A 23,276-nucleotide genomic window follows, 5' to 3' on the forward strand; every position below is an offset into this window, starting at 1 on the left:
AGAAAAAGAAAATCTTACAAGTATGTATCCGGAAAACCAAACACGGGGGTTGGCGAGCGAAGTGAACAGGGGGCAAAGCCCCCTAGTTAAGTAATGAAAACAATGACTTGGTGTTACCTGTATTACAAGTAATTAACTGATTGTAATAGTTAGATTTGGTTTGGGCTATACAATCCTTGCAATAGAGTACATGATTTTTATACATCTACTTGTGGACAAAGAGTCCAGATTTTTTATATAGCCATTCAAGTTGCCTACCCTTAGCTTTCAGAAGCCAAAGTTCAGGCGTAAACCAGGGGGCAGAAAAAGAAAAAGAAACAGATCCGGTTTTTAGCAGAGCAAGAGAATTAAGAATACCATTAAGAGAAGAGTTATAATATGCGGCCAGTTCTGTGGGAGTGGATAAATTATAAAAGTCCATTTGTGAATCAATTCTAGAAGACAGCAAATTCAAGTTAATATTCTTAATGTTATGAAAGGCTATGAGACGGGGGAGCTTAGGAACAGAAAAGGTAAGTTTACCATTGAATGAAAGGAGAAAATGTTCGGTTATAGTGAGTTCATCTGCTGTAAGATCGAGAGGAACAACACCAGAGCAGCAGATCAGGTCCAAGATATGTCCTTTACAATGGGTAGGAACATCAGTGTGCTGCTGATATCCACAACTCTCCAGACAAAATAAAAAGTCTCTAGTGAGAGGGATATTGATATTGTCCAGATGTATATTAAAATCCCCCAGCAGAATTATATTTGGAGTAATTGCAGATAAATGGGTAAGAAAGGTTGGGAGGATTCATTAAGTTGTGAGAAGTCTTGATGTTGCTCCCAAGCCTCGGTTAAACAGAGAAAGTCAAACTTACGGTCAATGAGGAGATCCTGAATGAGATGCCACTTGCTCGTGAGTGAGCGGATGTTCAGTAGACCGAAGCTAACAATGTTGCTGTCGCATTTGACAGTGGTGTAAGTCGACTGAGCTTAGCTGGCCAATGCGCTGTGGTCAGCATTCCTATCTGCATTATGTGGAGGGTGCAGACCAGAAAGAGTTAATTCCTTTCGAGGCGTCCATTTGGAATCTCCGCCGGGACCCATGACCCATATCTCCAACGAGGCAGAAGTATGACATCCGGGGCGAAATACAGCACCGACAGCAGAGGCACAGACTGGAGCAGACGCAGTCAAAGAAGCTCAGCAGCTGGGTACTGGAGGAGGCCAGTCGCAGGTTGGATAACGAGCGACAAAAGACTCCAAACAAACGTTAACCAGACGAATATCCTACCAGTCCACATTGTAGGCGAGGCCACAGGCAAGTCAGGCGTCTAGAGAGTAAACCGGTAAGTTTCAAACGAATATGCACTCACTTTTCATTTTACTTGAGAAATTGTATTTATCACTGAACCTTATTACAATGTAGAAATTTTTGGTCTGGTGACTTCTGACTCACAGGTACAAAGAATACCTCCACATATGATATACCATTTGACAAGACATTAATCTGTTTAGGGTTCCCCGTATTGTTGGCACTCTAGACCCAAAAGAAACTTAATTTTTAGGCCACATTTGGACCATATTTTGTGCAGGAACTTACACCCTTATAATAAAGAGTAAGCCAATAGGTGTCTTCAGCAAAAATGTTCAGAAGGACTTAAAGATGTACATGCCACGTCAACCAAACCCTTATGGGGTGTAAGGGGTCGAAGTTACTCTTTTTAACAAAGCCGTTCTTGACATGCTCTGACCTAGTCATCACAAGTAGGCCCTTTGATTCTTATGCTTGGCCATTTTTCCTGCTTCCAGCACTTCACCTTAAAGAACGGACTGTTCTCTTGCTGCTTAAAGCAGGGTGAGTCAAAATTAAGTTAACATTTGAATGGTCGGAAACAATTTATTCACAAAATATATTTCATATGTGCAAGATGATTTACAGGAATGTCTCAACTTGTTTGTCATAATGTTCAACACACATGAGTACCATTTAAAACCCGGACACACATTTTGTGGGGAACAGATGATACCACAGTCCGTATTCTGTCCTTCAGGTCATTTATATCACACATTTCCTGCTACACATGTACTCCTTCACCATACCCCATAACCTGAAATCACAGGGCATTAAATCAGGGAAATGTGGAGGCCATGGCAATGGTCCACCATGACCCATCCATCGACCTGGATAGGTGAGGTCGCTAAAAAAAAAATCCATCAGTGTTAACATAATGACTCACCCTGTATATCTCACCCTTTGACAGGTGCCACTGTAACGAGATAATTAATTCACTTCTTTTAACTGAAGCATCTGTGTTTAGAGTGTCCAATTAAAGTAAAATTAGCTTAACGCTCGCTATTCGTGATGCTCCTATGTTATCACCCCTATCTCATTATATATTTCCATAAAATGTAATTTCCAAAGTAATCTGTTATCAAAGACTACAACCAGTGGGATTGTTTCATCCACTTTATATCATTGTTTCCCAGCCTTTTTTCTAGGGTGGTATGCTTTTTGTAACCAAGGCACACCACTGTTCAACTAACTACAAACATGTTACCTCTTATACAGTACAGGGTGGTCCAGATCTAATTATGCAGATCCAGATCGTCTGGATGACTTTGATTTATGCGAGGACGATTCCAGTTCGGCGCAAAGATGATTCTTCGTGTCGTCAGTTCGCACACTTCTCGATGTTCCGGGTGATTTTCTATGTTATAAACTTAATAAGTTATAGCGTAATGAAAATTGCAAAATTAGATCTGGACCACCCAATATAATACAGCTGTCCGATGGGGCGGGATTACCGGAGAAGCCGATAAAACAACAACTCCAAGATCAGCGTTATGAGCCAGAGCACTTAATCAGCCCCCTCTCAGCCTCAGAGGCGGTCCACTATCCTCGCTGGCGAGCACACACTCTATAGCAGATGGACTCCAGCAACGAAACGTGCTCAGTGCTTGGTCTGCAACATAACAATCGCGGAGCTACATTTATGTCAGCTTCTCCAGGTAGTCATGTTCTTCTCAGACTGGTCTCGACCATCTGATAAGCTTGTCCCTGTCAGGTTCAGATCCAGGCGCTCTACACTTTAAATTCCGTGGCGTACCACTGTGCCTCTGCACACTTGGTTCAAAAAAACTGGTACGGCTGAATTACACAAGAAGAGATTCTTATTTAGTGATCAGTTCATTACTTTATAACTAACAGCTAGAGTTTTAGAAATCTATACATTAAGCAGATGTTTTATTTTCGTGCTCTGCGGAGGTTGTTTCGGTGTGCGCCATGCGGAGGTCTTACAGAGACCTGCTAGACACAATCTTCATTCAGCAGGTCCAGCTCGCCTGAGTCCACGTCCCAGTGCTCCGAGCTGCTTGTATTTGGCTTCGCTTCAGTATGCCCACTGTTGCAAGTGGGTCCTACCGATCTCCGTTTTTTTGCTTATCCGTGATGGCGTGGCTGGAGGTTAAAGTGGAACTAAAGGATTCTCTTAGGGCAGGGGTGCCCAATGCGTCGATCGCAATAGACCGGTAGATCGCGTTGCATTAAAAAAAAAATTGTAAACTTTAGTCTATCATATATCCTCCCTATGGTATTTGCTACGGGCGGCACGGTGGCGCAGTGGTAGCGCTGCTGCCTCGCAGTTAGGAGACCCGGGTTCGCTTCCCGGGTCCTCCCTGCGTGGAGTTTGCATGTTCTCCCTGTGTCTGCGTGGGTTTCCTCCGGGCGCTCCGGTTTCCTCCCACAATCCAAAGACATGCAGGTTAGGTGGATTGGCGATTCTAAATTGGCCCTAGTGTGTGCTTGGTGTTTGTGTGTGTCCTGCGGTGGGTTGGCACCCTGCCCAGGATTGTTTCCTGTCTTGTGCCCTGTGTTGGCTGGGATTGGCTCCAGCAGACCCCCGTGACCCTATTCGGATTCAGCGGGTTAGAAAATGGATGGATGGTATTTGCCACTTGATTGACCTACAGGGCGGCCAGTCTGAGATCTCTTTTCTTCTAACACACTGGTCATTCTGCCCTCACGATCAAACTGCAAAACTCTGGCTATGATCTATACAATTTATATCGACTAATGAAGGGATTAAAAAAAAATGTTTGGGGAGGGTATGGGCTGGATGTGGAATTGGAAGAGGATTTTTTTCTCACAATGTCACAATCGAAGTGCGTTTGTCTGATCTGTCAATCTATCATTGCTATTCCAAAGAAGGAAAATGTGGAAAGGCATTTTCGAACTGTTCATAAAAACTACGAAACTGACGTCCTTCCACAAATCGATCTAAAAAAGAGTAAAAAAGGGAACTAAAATCGCAGTTTATCGGGCAGCCGTCATGTTTTCACTCGGCTGAATTCAAAAGCTCCTTGACTGCATTACTCGGCTCTACTTATTTATGCGAGTCAGCCTTTTCCCACATGAAGATTATTATATCCAAATACTGTAGTGACCATAAATGTATTGAATTGTTATTGTGCCATAAAGGTTATTCAGTTATGCAAGGTACGACAACATACATTTTATGTATAAAGTATACTCAGTATATATATATATATATATATATATATATATATATATATATATATATATATATATATATATATATATATATATATATATGTGTGTGTGTGTGTGTGTGTGTGTGTGTGTGTAAATATTTGTATGAACACTAAAAGAGTCAACACCATAATACATAAACTAAAAATGTTTCACAATGTGTCCCTGAATGAAGGGAGGCTCAAAATCAAAAGTACCAGTCAGTATCTGGTGTGGCCACCAGCTGCTTGAAGTACTGCAGTGCATCTCCTCCTCATGGACTGGACCAGATTTGTCAGTTCTTGCTGTGAAATGTTACCCCACTCTTCCACCAAGGCACCTGCAAGTTCCTGGACATTTCTGAGGGGAATGGCCCTAGCCCTCACCCTGCGATCCAACAGGTCCCAGACGTGCTCAATGGGATTGAGATCCGGGCTCTTCCACTGCGAGGATGATCAGCTGTCCTTCCTGTCTCCCTGTAGCGCTGTCTTAGGCGTCTCACAGTGCGGACATGGCAATTTATTCAGCAGTCCTCATGCCTCCCTGCAGCATGCCTAATGCACGTTCACGCAGATGAGCAGGGACCCTGGGCATCTTTCTTTGGGTGTTTTTCACAGTCGGTAGACAAGTCTCTTTAGTGTCCTGCGTTTTTAGAACTGTGACCTTAAATGCCTACTTTCTGTAAGCTGTTAAGGTCTTAACGACCATTCCACAGGCGCATGTTAATTAATTGATTATGGTTAATTGAACATGCATGGAAAACATTGTTTAAACCCTTTACAATGAAGATCTGTAAAGTTATTTGGATTTTTAAAACATTATTGTTGAAATACACAGTCCTGAAAAAGGGACATTTCTTTTTCTGCTGAGTATATCTACAGGTATATATATAATCATTTTAGTTTAGATAGATCATTTCGACCTTGTCATTTTAAAAGTAGCTCTCAAGCCGAAAAAGTGTGGGCACCCCTGTCTTAGGGCGATACACTCCACACCTCCGCCCTTCAGTTTATCAGGTCGCGGGACTGTAAATGTTTAACGAATAAAGGGAGCGTAATACCCATTGGCTGCATATAAACCTCCTTTCCCACTTTTAATCAAAGTCTACTTTATCCTTGGGATTAAGCATGGAGTTAGTGTACACGCTACTTTTGACTGCGATACTGCTAAGTTTACTCTTCGCGTTGGTCCAGAGAGTCTCGGCTCGTTACACCAAGATGCCCCCCGGTCCGACCCCACTACCATTGATCGGTAACCTGTTGCAAGTGAACGGTAATGCTCCTTACAAAAGTCTCGTAAAGGTATGCAGTTTATCGGCTTTAATGAAAGATTTTCAGGTAATCGATTACTGGATAATAATAATTTAAAAAAATTCTCCTTTGTTTCTCGCAGCTAAGTGAGACGTATGGACCCGTGATGACAGTATATTTGGGTGGGCTGCGCTTCGTGGTTCTGGTCGGCTACGAAACGGTGCATGAAGCTCTGGTACAGCACGGAGATTCTTTCGCTGGTAGACCGGAGTTGCCACTGTTTAAAATAATCTTCAAGGGATTGGGTAGGTGTTTTAATCTTCAACAGGTCTAAGATTAATGTTTGTGAATGAAGCGACAGCAGCCGCGAGTATTAACTTCACGTTAACAGATTGAGTTCATCGGCCATGGCATCCTCACAACAAATGGAGTTCTACCACCAAACACAGATGTACCGTGTAAGTAAATAAAATAGTTGATTTTTTTCCAGGCCACAGGTAAACAACAGTTTGTTAATAATTAACGACGTGGGCGATCGGTGGCGATGCTGTCTCATAGTAAAGAGCCCGGGGTTCGAGTGCCACGTACCCCTACAAGGCGTTTGCACGTTGTTTTGTTTTTTTTATGGTTTCCTACGATAGACCAAAGATGTGCAGGGTTGGTAAATTGGTGATTTTTAAAGTGGCCCGTGTGTGTTCATCTTCCGATGGGCTGGCGTCCTGTCCAGTGAATGTCCCAGCCTGCGCCCGTTACTTACTGGGATACGATGTTTAAACAAGAAAAACTTGACGCCCACCTTAAACATGAAGTCATTTCACATTTCAAGTTAGTATTTGGACATTTTGTTCAAAATAATTAATTTTTTGATTGCCACAATATGGTGTGAAATTTGGCCAAGCTTTCAGATGTTTAATCTTGATTCTTCTAAAATCATAATTCAACTCATATTTTAATTAATCTAAAACTATTTTGTATATTAGGCTTTTGAACTAAAACCAATAAAAATATTTTTTTTGTGATCTTTTTAAAAACTGTAAAAATACAATGTTCTGTTTTGCTGATGCAATATACCTTTCTGAACCTGAATACACATAAGACAATAAAATCAGTAGATTATCAAAGTACACCTTTTATTAACTTTAAGTGCACACTGAAAATCTAAAAAGAAAGCCTTTTGACTTGAACCTAGTCTTGTAAAATTTGACTTGCTTGTAAGGAATGTTGTTTGATTTTAATAAATTCAATAAAATGTAAAAAAAAAAAAAGTCACAAATATCAAGACTACAATCAGGTGAAGTAGAGGTCCGTGTGCTTTCTTACCTTCTTTCAAGTGCGTTCTTTAGGTTTACAACCAACAAATGGCAATTGTAAAGTTTTAATATTTAAGCTCCTTAATAAACCTAAACGATCAGAACATGAAAATACACATTTAATAAAACTCATGCTTCTAAATGAAAAGTCTTACACAAGAAATCTATTCTATATTTACTTATCTACCCTTTATATATTTTATTAATTTAAAGAGCTTCTGTAAAAAGCCAAATTTCCCCCTGGGAATAAATCAATCTATCTATCCTTCCCCTGTCCATCACTCCATCGTTATGTGTGTCGTAGATGTGTCTGCAGTTTGCTGCATGTAGAGTGTTTGTTTGAAAGTTTCCGAACGAGGTCCTCTGTGAGTATTTTTATTCTTTTTCTTATTATTTTTAAAATTTCATTTCAGTTTACAGTAAGGGCCAGTTTTATGCCTTTTTACACTTTTTTTCTGCATAATTCCTTAATTGGTTACTGTTACTGTACTGTACCGTGATTTGAAGGTGGCTGCAACTGCCATGGCAGCCCACAAAAGACACTGCCACTGAGCTTGTCTTTGCAGGAGTGTGAGACACTATAAGGAGACACGGCCTTAAGCACAGCCAGATTAAGACTTTTAGAGGCCCCAAGCACTTAAAAGATTTTGGTGCCCCCATCTGCAGTTCCCAGATTCTAATTTTGTTGTATTCCCAAGATTAATATATTTCATTAACCTCTACTATTGTTATTTTATTATTATTTTTATTGTTGTACCTTATACATATTGTAACAGTTGAATTTGAACCCTGGTCCAATGTGCACTTGGCATGTGTCTGAGTCTCATATCCTTCTGGGCTTATGCTTAAAAGCTGACACTGTTATTTTATTATTCACTATTAGCCAACCCGCGGCGTAGCATACGCCGCATAATCAGGCCGCTTTTTAAATGATTTTTAAGCACAGAGGAAAAAATAAACATTAGAAAAATCCGTAATTTAATAAACCACCAAGAAAAGTAACATTGCAACAATGCACGCTACAATTGTCCGTGACTGAAAACCAGAGGAGCGCCGTCGCGCTTTCTCCTTCCAAAGCGAAGGATGGGGTTGAACGGCGCTCGTTCAGTACGCACTGCCCGCTTATGTGCCCGCCCCAAACTCCCTACCTGAGTCGCTTTCGTCTGTGTACAGTCCACACGCACCTGTGAGTCACGTTGACTGTTAATTTTCCAAACACCGCCTCAGTCGGTTTCCACGTTGATTTTTCATTGTTCTTTGCGGTTTCGGCTGCTTTTTTATATATAATCCACCAAGTCACCCGACCATGGGGGGCTTTACAAAGGGCAGGGACGTAATCAGTGCCAGCGTATGACCCACACGTACTGGGAATTTCTCGTTCGTGGGGAACAATTGGAAGCCACATTCTCCATCACGAATGGGGTTCAACGGCTTAAGCACGCCGGGTAGACGCACGTTGATCCATTCAGTGTAGCACGTGTGCAGTACCGGACATACAAGTGCATCACAGACCTGTTAATGCTCATTCTCGCGTGGCTGAAAGCCACTTGTCCCTCTAAGAATTTGGACGCCGACCGCTGTTGGGTCGTGTAGCTATTTAGCAGGCGGGAGTCTCGTTCGTTTTCAGAAATAAGCATCCAAATCGCTCCACCAACTAAGAACTGCCATGCACCACCACCAACAGAATCGAGAAGGAGCTAGCAATCTGTCAATCCTGTCCGTGTCCGGGCCGGGTGAGGTTTCCTGCGTTGAGTCAAATGAAGCGAAAGGCTCCACACCTGGTGGTGCCCTTCCGCCAATTCCTTTAAGTTTCAGCTTTGTAACCAGACTCCTCCCTGAACCCAAAGACTTTGGTTACCCGGTTGGCTGCCCTGCTGGTCATGGGAATGACGCCGCCGTATTGCCTGTTGCTGGGCCTGCATTGGTGAAGCAGGTGAGACGGTAATGAAACAGAGGCACAGTGCTTATTGGTTTTTAAAGACTGCTTCCTGCATTGGGTTTTAACCGATGCACGGAACAAACCAACACACAATCGTCCGTGCGGCGCTCAGGGTGGAACGAGAGAAGGACATCCACTCCGCTCCCTCCGTCATGCTAGTCTGCTGATTTCTCGTTCAGTATACACTGCCTGCTCATGTGCCCACCTTCAACTCGTCACTCGAGTCGTTGTCGTCTTTGTACAGTCCAGATGCACCTGTGACTCACGTAGACTTTTCATTGCTCTGTGCGGTTTTGGCTGCCTTTCTATATATAATCCACCAAGACACCCGACCACGGTGGGAGGGGGGGGTGTACAAAGTGCAGGAGCATCTAAGAAGACGCATGTTTGTCGCGGATGCGAATTGCTGTATGTAGGGTGTAAAACAGTTTGCTATAGTGCACGCGGTCGTGCGTCGTAACCGAAAACTCATTTTTTAAAGACTGCTCACTTAATTGTGTTTTAACCTCAGTTGTAAAGGAACGTTTTAAGGATCCCATGGGATACCCCTCGCAAACAGTTTTACACGCCGCATATGGCGATTCACCTCCGCGAGAAACATGCCTCTATTAACAGTCAACGTGGGTTGGAGCTGCATGTGACCGCTATGACAGACGAATATAAATGACGCTGGTTTTTCTGTGTTGTCGCGTCCGAGTTGGTGGGCGTGGCTCTGTGAGTTGTCGTCGTATCCAATGGTCTTGGAGTTGGTGGGCATGGCTCCTTCCTGCGTGCGCCATAGGTGTCTCATTTGTCGGTGGCTTAGTGAATCCATGCCTCTTTCGGCGTGCTTTCCATGGTTGTCTTGCCTTAGTGAATTAGATGATAGATAGATAGATAGATAGATAGATAAATGTATGTAAATAATGAATGCTTTTAATAGTTACACATATGGTGTGGCACGGAGGCAGAGTGGTAGCGCAGCTGTCTCGCAGGGAGTCACGTCCCTTGTGATCCCTGTCTGGAGTTTGCATGTTTTCCTGGTGGGTTTCCACAGGGGGTTCAGTTTACCATCCAAAGACATGAAGGTTTGGGGATTTGGTGAAGCTACAATGACGCCAGTGAATGTATGTGTGTGCTTGTGTTCACGTTGTGATGAGCTGATGCCCTGTCCAGGGATTTTGTTTCTTTCTTGTGCCAGTGGTGCTAGAATGGTTGCATCCTCAAATTGATGGATGTAATCATTAAACATCCTTTTCAGAGATATTGTGGCAAAGTGTCCTTGGAATTTAATGGGTGTTTCAGGCACACGCGTTGCATCACATGAAGTATAAACCTGGCCTTAGGCGCCTTACTTTTCAGCTGACGATCTTGACTAGGGCTTATTTTTGGGGTAGGGCTTATATTACAGAGCAGCCTAAAAATCATGCTAGGGTTTATTTTCAGAGTAGGTCTTATTTTCGGAGAAACACAGTAATTAGTAGTCTTTGGAAAAACTGTTGTATTACCATATTTATGACCTGAATTAACACTCGTTTTCAGCTTTAGGAGTACATAAACTGTTCAGGAGAGTTGCCATCTTGGTGAGCTCTCCTCACCATGTCTTGTATGTTCAGCACAGCTCCTTTAATGCCACTTCAGCACGTCAGAGTCTCAATATTATTGTTAAATTCTAATGCTAAATAAAACTGCTACAGCAAGATCCACAGCTAATGCAAAATGAAACTCCATTCACTTACTAAACAAACAAAACAGACTCAAAATGGAAATAAAATTACCAGTAACCACTATCCATCCATCCATTATCCAACCCGCTATATCCTAACTGCAGGGTCACAGGGGTCTGCTGGAGCCAATCCCAGCCAACACAGGGCACAAGGCAGGAAACAAACCCCGGACAGGGTGCCAGTTCACCGCAGGGTGCGCACACACACCAAGCACACACTACGGACCATTTAGACAGTAACCGCTAATACACAATCATTTGTAAACTACCTCAAACACTGGTTTCAAAACTGCAAATTTTTTTTATTTTTTTCCTGCAGTATGTAGTACTAGGTTGTTGTACCGTGTTAGCCATTATGAATGTAGAGAAAAGCCAAGCAAAATGACACCTTTTATTGGCTAACTAAAAAGACTACAATATGCAAGCTTTCGAGGCAACTCAGGCCCCTTCTTTACATCTTGCCTGAAGAAGGGGCCTGAGTTGCCTCGAAAGCTTGCATATTGTAGTCTTTTTAGTTAGCCAATAAAAGGTGTCATTTTGCTTGGCTTTTCTCTTCCTGCAGTATTGAAATGTTGAAGGGAGTTGATGTAAATTGGGCAGATGAGTGGTTATGCTGTGCTGAATTCACATGTAGCAAGTGCTCAAAAATCCTTACGCCCAGAACTGCTTGCCAGTAATACTTGCTGCCCTCTAGAATGCTTTATTAACTTGAACCAAACAGGTGCCATTATAAATTTTCACCTTCTTAACAAGTACCAAAATATCAATATTTTTAACTACTCATGCAACATACTTAAATCTGTCAAATCCAGGCTTACTGTTATTTAGCTGCTGCATTCACGCACTATCAGACAGATGGTAAATATGAGTTTCCAAGTCAGAAATTCTATGTGAATGCCCCACAAATGTGTTCCTGGTTGGACAGTTTGCAGAAAACATAGCTATCTGAATTCTCCGCGTTATAACAATGACCTTCCATATTAGTCAGTTGTATAAGAAAACAAAACATAAAATCTGCTCAGCCAGAAATGCCTCTTTTGTGTTTGAAATGTGCATGGAGTGATATGATACACATTACATATGTTTAGTTTGAGTTTTTTGCATTTGCAAAAAGAAAAAAAAACATGCTTTTTCTGCAGCCCAAATAAATCGACAATGATCTCTCATTTCTGAGAGTGTGATTGGAAACGCACACAAACGCACTGAAGCAAGAAGGAGAATCATCACAGGTTGCAACTCTGAAAACTCTGATAGCACATGAACACCACATCGGTCTCAAAGATTACTGCATGTCTCTTGCAGGGTTAATCATCTCCAATGGAGATGACTGGAGAGAGGCACGCAGGTTTTCACTCACCACTCTACGGGATTTTGGAATGGGAAAGCGCAGCATTGAAGAATACATACAAGAAGAAGCTCAGCACCTGGTAGAAAATCTACAAAAAACTAAAGGTACGACTTGGAGAAGTTGCATTGCCAATAGTACCATGTTAAGGAATGAGAGAAATGTTTTCAGTACTGGCTTATGATGTTAAAGTGGTTCTATTCAGGTATTCAGTTGTAATTTTTGTATGCATTATTCCAGCGGTCCCTGGACCATAAAAGACAAATCTATTTAGCAGTAGACAGACACCCTATGAATAATATGTTCTTTTATTTTGAATGTAATACTAGCCCAGAATCTTCCCCCAGTGCCTCACAGTAAAAGCAACTTCACAATGGCATTAAGTGCTGGCCTTTCTCTTACACAATGGCTGAAAACAATAGTATAGTTCTGTTTAAACGTTTTTCTTTTACTTTCTCGTATACATAATATAGAGAAAGTAGGGTAATCACAAAAAAATTCAACCTTGAGATTTTGATGAATCTCCACTTTTCATGCACTCCTGAACATGTTTCGACCATTTTTGGAATTATGTCTGCGTTTGTGTGTGTGTGTCTATGTTGTGAAAAGATCAGACTCGAGACACTTAAAAAGGTTTGGGGCAGCCACCCGTGTATTATCCCTGGCTGCAATGGGTTTTGTAATGAGACAGAAATGTCTTCAAAAGAGTCCAAAGTGAACTGAATAGTGTTTGTAGAGATGCTGGTTTTAAATGTAAAGATCAGAAGTGACATAGGGGAACCAGAAGTGACCTTCTTCTGACGTCACAACTGAAAGTGATGTCGTCGTAGGCACCAGAACCAGAAGTGATGTCTTCAGGGATGAGTCAGACAGGTTTTCCTGCAGCTGGTCTGCAAAGACGACAGAAGAAGGTTTAGTGCACCCCCGCCAACCCCTGGCCTGACGTGGAATTACCCTTACTTGGTCCAAACAATGTCCTCCTACTCGCACGTGTGTGACAATGTGTATTTACGGAAACATGATAACTTTGAGCTAGATAAGAGAAATTTGGCAAGCGGATGTACATCAAAATGTTAGATTTCTATCACCTTTTGGGCAACATATGTAAACCAGAAGGGGTACTCTACCTGATCACATTTCAAAAATTTTCAAATAATCTAGTACATAGTTTCAAATAAATAATTAATTGAAATTTTATATAGTAGTTTTTCATGTGAAATTGCATTATACAAAAAGGAAAAATAATTGAAACTTTATATCGTCGTTAGTTAGTGTAAGAAACACATAGATGTAGCATTTCACCTTAATCAGATAACCGCTGTGAGATGTGGCTGGCTTGTCATCCCGGCCAATACCCCCAGGCCGCCAGATTGAGCCCTCCCTGCAGTATGGAGGTGCCCCAAAGACCAGCAGGGAGTCATGGGACATGTAGTTTTTATACAAGACCCTGCTGGATACCACAGGGGCTGCAAGAGGGAGCTGCAGGGAGGACCGAAGACTTCTTTGTGCCCTTTAACCTGGAAGTTCGTCAAAGGAAGAGCGACGGGCTTCTGGGTTGAAGAAAAGAACATCTACCTGACCTGGAAGTGATACAAGATCACATGGACTAGGGATTGAGAACACTTCCGGGTCAGGGTATTTAAAAGGACTGTGGGAACTCCCAGATGGCGAGCTGAGCTGGGTGGAAGGGTGGCAACGTGTCTGGGAGTGGAGGATTGTTTATTATTGCATTAATTGTGATTTGTATGAGTATAGTGGAGGAGAGGGTGCTTTGTGCACTGTGGCGATTTAATAAAGTCATCATTTGGACTTTTACCTGGTGTCTGGAGTCGTGAACAAGGGTTCAAGGGAGCGATAGCGACCCCTATCTGTAACACCGTATTACTACCATTATATAAATAGAGATCCATCCATCCATCCATCCATCTACTATCCATCCATCTATTATGCAACCCGCTACATCCCAACTACAGGTTCACGGGGGTCTGCCGGAGCCAATCCCAGCCAACACTGGGCGCAAGGCAGGAAAAAAACCCCGGGCACGGCGCTAACCCACCGCAGATAAATAGAGATAAACAATTTCAATTTTGCATTTTCATTATTTATTGTTAGATATAAAATTTGACCTTGATCAGGTGACTGGGAGGGGTATATTACTGACCACAGAAAACAATCAGATTTGAAATGTCAGTTTGTTCGGATTACTGGAAGTAATTCTTTGCTATATAAATTTGCATTATAAACAAAGATAATTGATTGAAATTTTGTAAGAAACACACAGATATGAAGTTTCATTATAATCTGATGACCGGAAGTGGTATCTACGTTATTGACTGGAGACCAATCCAGATTTTTTTATGCTTTACCTGTGATGTTTTAAAAAGAATTGGAAAATTGGCACTTAACAAAATAACTATAGTTAGTATACGGAAGTATACCTCCGGCATTTGGTATGGATCATTGTGTCACATCTGGTATAATAAAAGTTTATTACCTCAGGATTGACATTTTTATTGGCATCAAATTTGTGTCTACCTTTTTTTTACCCAGAACTACGGATTTTCTATAATATACCTCACCAGTTTGATTGACTGACAACGTTTCAATATGTTTTCTTGACAGTTGATTCTGTGATATTGTTGAAGCAGGTTAATCTGTTAAACAAATTTTCCTATTTCGACATTTAGGTACTTGTTAGTGTTTTTCTTAAAGCAAATTGTGTTCCACAATTGTTTTGAGCTGTAGTTTTTTTAAATTTACTTTTTGCTTTTTTTTTGGTTTTGTGCTTAAAATACAGTACTTTTAGTGATTAAGTAGTGTTTGTGAAATTTTCTTCATTGTGCTGGTTCTGAATTTTCATGAAAGGCTATTAATTCATTGATGAAATTACACAACTAAGTGTTAGTAAGTATTGTGTTCAACACTTATCACGTATGATTGGTCACATATGAACACTAACAGTTGGTGAGTTTGTTTTTTCATTGTTACACGTTATTTTGTCAACGAAACAAATTTGTTTAATCGGTAATTACGGTGATTGTTTGAACTAATTTAATAAATTATATTATAGTCAATGAAATCATTGTTTTATAATTTTTACGGTGAGAGATTAATTTTAATTAAAGTATAGAAATTTGAAATTTACATACCATACCTTTCTGACTTTCTCTATGCATTTATTTCTTTGTCCTTATGTTTTATTCCATGCATTGTATTTCATTTCTGTTTTGATATTTCATCAGTTTTGTACCATTTGTTAATTAATTGACATTTCTTCTCATTTTCCATATTTTTTTGATTGCCTGAACTTTTTTTTTTATTACTTACATTTATTTTTTTATTTGAAAAAGAGAGTTTAAACACAAGCAGCATCGCAAAGGCAGAATAAAATGAATCCGTTGCATACACATTTATGCTCTGATTTTTCATATAAACAGAATGAAAGAGTTAAAGACAGGGCTAGAATAATATATAATTTTGGGATATCTAATTATTCACTTTATTAACTATGTTGCTTGTATTTTTTTAACTATTATTTAACTTATCCACAATGCGAAGAAATGACATGGCACAAACACATAATAACATCATAATTGGAAATTTATCTAATCAGGTAAAAGAACAATCTAATAAACCTGAAATCTGAATAGGCACATGTTTTGTTTCACAAGTTGTCACATTCATACAATTATTATATAATCTCTGTGCCTACGAGAAAGTCGACTGGAGAACACTCCAGATTTTTTTTTCCTTTTAACATAGCAAAACCCTTCATGACTGGTGAATGATATTTTCTGTAGCAAATCAGAAAAATGAAGATAAATACAATTTTGATTAAACATTTTGAAACATAATGAGGCAAGTTGAATGCTACATTTTTTTTTGTAGCCATCAAAGCATCCAGACACAGACTGACTAAAAGATATACGTCAAAGATCAAGATATCCATTGATTTGCAACTACTTAAACTTACTTAAACTAGAATATATAAAATGATGTTTAGTTGTGCAAAACTGTTTGTTTTTACCATGTATGTAATAACCTTTCTTTTTCATACAAGCATTTAAGAAACAGGATAGATGCAAGATGGGAGCTTCAGAGATACACAGTCTTATTATATCTCAGCACTGAAAGAAACTTCAGTAAACGCTGTGAAGGCCCACATGAAAAGGATGTGGATTCGAGGTGGATGAGTCCAGTAATTTTGATGGGGTTGTGTGTGGCACAATTTAACAAGTTACAATTCAAAACTATTTGATAATGCTCTGCTGCATGTGCCTTACTGCTGCGCTTTGTCCTTGAATCTGGATAATCTCCAAAGCTTCCGCATTGTGATTTGCAATGTGCCGTTCAAACCGCCATGAACAAGTAATGCAGCCATGATCGATTCCTTTATCTCTTGATGTTTTTTTATTAGCAGGCTGAACTGAAATGTTCAAACAGAGAACCTAAATTTTTGACTGTTCAAGCTCTGCTGATACAATTCCTCCTCCTCTCACAGTAACACAATGAACATGGGCAGCAATGCTAAATTACAACAACGTATGAACTACTCAGTATACAAATACAAATAAAATATCTGAAATGTTAAAAGAGAGAGCATAACAAATGACTGTTCAAGCTCTGCTGATACATTTTCTCCTATTAACAAAAAGCGTGTGGAAAGACCGTTGACCGCTCACATTAAAACATAACCAAAATTAATATAAAATCATTTAAAACATTTCAAAAGAACTGTACACTGAAAATATCATATTACTATTACTGTCCCATCCAAAAAAATAACTCAAGCAATTGAAAATTATTTAATTCTAATTTACAGACAGTAATAGGTTGCTTACCTTGTCCTACAGTAACACAGTGAACACTAGGAGAGGCTCACACTGATGTCGTAACAATTAACACAATAAACAGAGTAGGGAACTATAACAGAAACAGAACAGGAAAACATACAACTGAATTATTTTTCTTATTAATAAAATACAGTGTAACGCTATATACAACTGCAATGTTTTTTGAAATTTAAGCAATTCAAGACCCGTGAATAACCTTTAATGGACTATCTGTCAGGCATACCGTAGTTTGTAAGATTTTTGAACTGTGTTTCTGATACGCAACACTGGAGCACCACAAGGAACAGTCCTGTTTCCTTTTCTCTTCACTCTGTGCTCATCTGACTATAAACATAACAGCTGGTCATGTCACTTGTTGAAATTCTCTGATGATTCTGTGCTTATGGGGTGTATCAATAAAGGGGATGAGACAGGAGAGGAATCAGGTGGAGATCTTTGTTTGTTAGTGCAAAGAAATTGTCTGCATCTTGACATCACCAAAACCAAGGAACTGGTTATTGACTTTCACAGAACCAAAGAGCCTCTATGTCTGGTCACAATTCAAAGAGTGGATGTAGAGGTGGTCCACTCCTACAAGTACTTTGGAGTCCACATAATGACAGGTTGGACTGGTCTCCAAACACAGAGGAACTACATAAGAAAGGGCAGAGCAGGCTCATCTTCCTTAGGAGACTGTATTCCTGTAATATGTGAAGTGACATCCTTCACATCTCCTATAACTCTGATGGCCAGTGCAGTTTGTCTGTGCTGTGGAGTGCTGGTCTGGAAACACTTTAATAAAGGCCCACCAAATTAACAAGCTAATTAAAAGGGCAGGCTCAGTTATGGGTTACACTCTGTACCCCCTGGAGGTTGTAGAAAAGGAGAGAATTAAAATAAAACTAAGTGCCATTATGAACAATGCAGTATGTCACTCTCTGACACAACAGCACTGAGGACTTTCAGCCAACAAATTGTTCAGCAGAAACGTACAAGAAACGCTACAGGGGCTCTTTTATACCAACAGCAGTACATCTGTATAATGACTCACTGGGACTGTAACAGCCAAGTCATTCATTCATTTATTTGTTTAATATGCTTATGTAAAAAGACAAATTTACCCCTGGAGACAAACAGACAAAGAACTGTCTTTCTGTCTGTCTGTCTGTCTGTCTGTCTAAAGTCTAAAGGTAAGTGGTTAACTGCCAGAGGTTTAAAAAAAAATTTGTTGAAAAATAATGTAATTTCAGAGTCACAAAAAACTCAAGGTTTCACTGTGAATTAAATATTGCACATATCACTAGGCCATTCCTAACAATTGGTTCAAAGTAGATCAATCCCCATATTTATCCAGCCTTTCAAAATGGGTAAACAGTCTTAAGTGGCTCAAAATTCTCAGAGTGACGCAAATTTGTTCCTAGTCTTCAGAGTAGGAGTCACAGCATTTTATCAAACTAGGATTTAGCAGAGCTTGTGCGCTGTCCTAACTCACTAGAAGTTACCAGAAGATGGCATTCAGGCTGAAATTGTCACACACATTCTGGGAAAGCTGGAAACACTAGACAACAGTCATAAAACAAAACACTTTAATCTAGGTACTGTAAATGTATTACTATTACTCTTACGTAACAAGACTTTAACAATGGCCTGTTATGGTCTTCACTACACTTGTAAAACATCAGTAGATAGGTTATTCACGTCTGTGCAGTGAGGCATATTGACATGATGGTAAAATGACTTCTTAATATGAAGGATTAATAGGTCTTATACTAATTATGTAATATCAAGAGAAACCACCTCAGAACACTCCAAAGTGAAGTTTTATGAGTAGGTCACATTGTACAGATAAGTAAACACTTTACTGATGCTTTGTGTTATGAAGACCCAAAGAAGTGTTTGTTAAGGTCTTCTTGCATAATAATAATAATAATTATAATAGATGCTGCCTCCAGAGACCCACAGGACAAAAAAGTCCTATAGGACTCCTTCTTCAGCTTGACAGCATCCCTCACCGCTGGTGTCCACCACCGGTTCCGGGGATTGCCGCCCACGACAGGCACCGACCACCTTGCGGCCACAGCTCCGGTCAGCCGCCTCAACAATAGAGGCACGGAACATGGCCCATTCGGACTCAATGTCCCCACCTCCCTCGGGGCGTGGTTGAAGTTCTGCGGAGGTGGGAGTTGAAGCTACTTCTGACAGGGGACTCTGCCAGCCGTTCCCAGCAGACCCTCACAACACGTTTGGGCCTACCAGGTCTGACCGGCATCTTCCCCCACCATCGAAGCCAACTCACCACCAGGTGGTGATCAGTTGACAGCTCCGCCCCTCTCTTCACCCGAGTGTCCAAGACATATGGCCGCAAGTCTGACGACCACGACCACAAAGTCGATCATCGACCTGAGGCCTAGGGTGTCCTGGTGCCAAGTGCACATATGAACACCCTTATGCTTGAACATGGTGTTCGTTATGGACAATCCATGACGAGCACAGAAGTCCAATAACAAAACACCGCTCGGGTTCAGATCGGGGGGGCCATTCCTCCCAATCACGCCCTTCCAGGTCTCACTGTCATTGCCCATGTGAGCATTGAAGTCTCCTAGCAAAACGAGAGAATCCCCAGAAGGTATGCCCTCTAGAAACCCTTCCAGAGACTCCAAAAAGGGTGGATACTCCAAACTGCTGTTCGGCGCATACGCATAAACAACAGTCAGGATCCTTCCCCCCACCCGAAGGCGGAGGAGGCCACCCTCTGTCCACGGGTAAACCCCAATGCACAGGCTCCGAGTGGGGGCAATAAGTATGCCCACACCTGCTCGGCCTCTCACCGGGGGCAACTCCAGAGTGGTAGAGAGTCCAGCCCCTCTCAAGAAGATTGGTTCCAGAGTCCAAGCTGTGCGTCGAGGTGAGTCCGACTATATCTAGCCGGAGCCTCTCGACCTCGCGCACTAGCTCAGGCTCCTTCCCCTTCAGAGAGGTGACATTCCACGTCCCATCAGCCAGTTTCTGTAGCCGAGGATCAGACCGCCAAGGTCCCCGCCTTTGGCCACCACCCAACTCACACTGCACCCAACCTCCTTGGCCCCTCCCATAGGTGGTGAGCCCATGGGGAGGAGGACCCACGTTACCTCTTCGGGCTGTGCCCGGCAGGCCCATGGGTGCAGGCCCGGCCACCAGGCGGCGCCATCGAGCCCCACCTCCAGGCCTGGCTCCAGAGGGGGGCCCGGTGACCCGCGTCTGGGCAAGGGAAAACGTCGTCCAAAGGTTTCGCTCATCATTGGAGGTTTGTTGAACCGTTCTTTGTCTCTTCCCTCACCTAGGACCAGTTTGCCTTGGGTGGCCCTACCAGGGGCATAAAGCCCCGGACAACATAGCTCCTAGGATCATTGGGACACGCAACCCCCTCCACCACGATAAGGTGACGGTTCAAGGAGGAGTGACGGTTCAAGGAGGAGGCCAAGCGGAACGCGGCTTCGGTTGTAGCTGAGGCTAAAATTCGGGCATGGGAGGAGTTTGGAGAGGCCATATAGAACGACTTTCGGACGGCTTCGAGGAGATTCTGGTCCACCATCCGGCGTCTCAGGAGGGGGAAGCAGTGCAGTGTCAACACCGTATATGGTGGGGATGGTGCGCTGCTGACCTCGACTCGGGACGTTGTGGGTCGGTGGGAGGAGTACTTTGAAGACCTCCTCAATCCCACTAACATGCCTTCCAATGAGGAAGCAGAGCCTGGGGACTCTGAGGTGGGCTCTCCCATCTCTGGGACTGAAGTCACTGAGGTGGTCAAAAAACTCCTTGGTGGCAGGGCCCCCGGGATGGATGAGATACGCCCGGAGTTCCTTAAGGCTCTGGATGTTGTAGGACTGTCTTGGTTGACACGTCTCTGCAACATCGCATGGACATCGGGGACAGTGCCTCTGGATTGGCAGACCGGGGTGGTGGTCCCCCTCTTTAAAAAGGGGGACCAGATGGTGTGTTCCAACTATAGAGGGATCACACTCCTCAGCCTCCCTGGAAAAGTCTATTCGGGGGTTCTGGAGAGGAGGGTCCGCCGGATAGTGAACCTTGGATTCAGGAGGAACAGTGTGGTTTTAGTCCTGGTCGCGGAACAGTGGACCAGCTCTTCACCCTTAGCAGAGTCCTGGAGGGTGCATGGGAGTTTGCCCGACCGGTCTACATGTGTTTTGTGGACTTGGAAAAGGCATTCGACCGTGTCCCTCGGGGAATCCTGTGGGGGTGCTCGGGAGTATGGGGTACGGACCCCTGATAAGAGCTGTTGGTCTCTGTACAACGGTGTCAGAGCTTGGTCCGCATTGCGGCAGTAAGTCGAGCCTATTTCCAGTGAGAGTTGGACTCCGCCAGGGCTGCCCTTTGTCACCGATTCTGTTCATAACTTTATGGACAGAATTTCTAAGCGCAACCAGGGTGTTGAAGGGGTCGGTTTGGTGGACTCAGGATTGGGTCACTGCTTTTGCAGATGATGTTGTCCTGTTTGCTTCATCAGGCCGTGATCTTCAGCTCTCTCTGGATCGGTTCGCAGCTGAGTGTGAAGCGGCTGGGATGAGAATCAGCACCTCCAAATCCGAGAGCATGGTCCTCAGCCGGAAAAGGGTGGAGTGCCCTCTCAGGGTTGGGGAGAGATCCTGCCCCAAGTGGAGGAGTTCAAGTATCTGGGGTCTTGTTCACGAGTGAGGGAAGAATGGAGCGTGAGATCGACAGGCGGATCGGTGCGGCATCCGCAGTGATGCGGGCTCTGCATCGGTCTGTCGTGGTGAAAAAGGAGCTGAGCCATAAGGCAAAGCTCTCAATTTACCAGTCGATCTACGCTCCTACCCTCACCTATGGTCATGAGCTATGGGTAGTGACCAAAGAACGAGATCGCAAATACAAGCGGCTGAAATGAGTTTCCTTCGCAGGGTGTCTGGGCTTTCCCTTAAAGATAGGGTGAGAAGCTCAGTCATCCGGGAGGGGCTCAGAGTAGAGCTGCTGCTCCTCCGCATCGAGAGGAGTCAGATGAGGTGGCTCGGGCATCTGATCAGGATGCCTCCTGGACGCCTCCCTGGTGAGGTGTTCCGGGCACGTCCAACCGGGAGGAGGCCCCGAGGAAGACCCAGGACACGCTGGAGGGACTATGTCTCCCGGCTGGCCTGGGAACACCTTGGGATTCTCCCGGAAGAGCTGGAAGAAGTGGCCGGGAGAGGGAAGTCTGGGCCTCTCTGCTTAAGCTATTAGCCCCGCGACCCGACCTCGGATAAGCGGAAGAGGATGGATGGATGGATGGATGGATAGATGCTTTTTTGTAGTACCTAAATCAAAGTGTTACCAAACTATTACATCTTGTTGCCTTTTACTTGTATAGAGACTGCAGCTGCATTATGTACGGTGCTAAGAAGACAAACATCTTATCTTTCAATTTCAGTGCAAGCACCTTATCCTTATGCCATGCTACTAGTGTACCTCTCTGTAATTTAGCTCTGCCAAAGTCTTCAGGCTTGCAACAATGGGTGGGACGCATTGTTCCATATGTGTCAGTCTTTCTTTGCAGCAAGATGTCAAATAGCTCTGAAGAAGTATAAGAATTGTCCATGGTTACACAGTAACCTTGATACCGCAGAGCATCTATCAAAGTCAGCACTGATGTAGTAGCAATGCCGTACTGACTGTGTTTTATATCAAACATTGTCCCTTTCCTTGTGTATAGAACCAAATTCCAAATGTATCCCATTTTAGATTCACAAAGCTCATAAAACTTTACGCCGAATCTTGCTCTTTTTGACGTGATGTACTGTCTCCATGACAGTCTGCCCTTCTAAGCCATGAGACTTTCATCGAAGCTGACATCATGGTCCAGAATGCAAACACTCCAAATGGCCTTGCTACAATGGCCTGGTATATCTCCCAAATTTTCTTCAGTTTGGGTGCTGGATGGGTATTCTCATCAAAGTCTTCATTTTTGGTAAAGTGCAGATATTTCATAATTAGTGAAAACCTGCACTCAGACATAATTTCTCTAAAGAACGGCAGCACTTTTACAGCCTAAGTGATTCTCAGTTCTAATGCTTACGTAAGACGCATCTTGGAGTTGCTCGAGTGACACTCGGGACTGATGCTTTTAGCATGGTTCTTGCAGCACAAGTAACACTCGGATCTAATGCTAAGGAGGTTAAATGCTCCATTTATGTGGAAAAGCCATGTCCTGTTAGCTGAAATAAAAGTATTGGTGACATTACCCCCACAGAACAAAACAGCTTTGTTCTAGTGATGATTTGGATATGTCACAGGCAACCATTTTTGCACCAAGCTTTGAACGCCCTTGCAACATGTGAGTTAATTTGCAGATTCATACATTTCTTTATCACTCCACGTGAGGTAATGTTAAGCT

At 42.7% G+C, this 23,276-nt stretch overlaps 1 protein-coding gene across 1 annotated transcript in view; it reads left to right on the plus strand.

Moving 5' to 3' along the window:
* Nucleotides 1-23,276, plus strand: part of LOC120539731 — a 94,373-nt gene that overhangs the window by 38,868 nt on the left and 32,229 nt on the right. The window contains exons 10-12 of the mRNA XM_039770113.1: nucleotides 5,611-5,814; nucleotides 5,906-6,068; nucleotides 12,020-12,169. Coding sequence (XP_039626047.1) covers nucleotides 5,611-5,814; nucleotides 5,906-6,068; nucleotides 12,020-12,169 — 517 coding nt within the window. The remainder of the gene's footprint in view (nucleotides 1-5,610; nucleotides 5,815-5,905; nucleotides 6,069-12,019; nucleotides 12,170-23,276) is intronic.

The sequence above is a fragment of the Polypterus senegalus genome, chromosome 11 (genome assembly GCF_016835505.1).
Source record: "Polypterus senegalus isolate Bchr_013 chromosome 11, ASM1683550v1, whole genome shotgun sequence".
NCBI classification, from domain to species: domain Eukaryota; kingdom Metazoa; phylum Chordata; class Cladistia; order Polypteriformes; family Polypteridae; genus Polypterus; species Polypterus senegalus.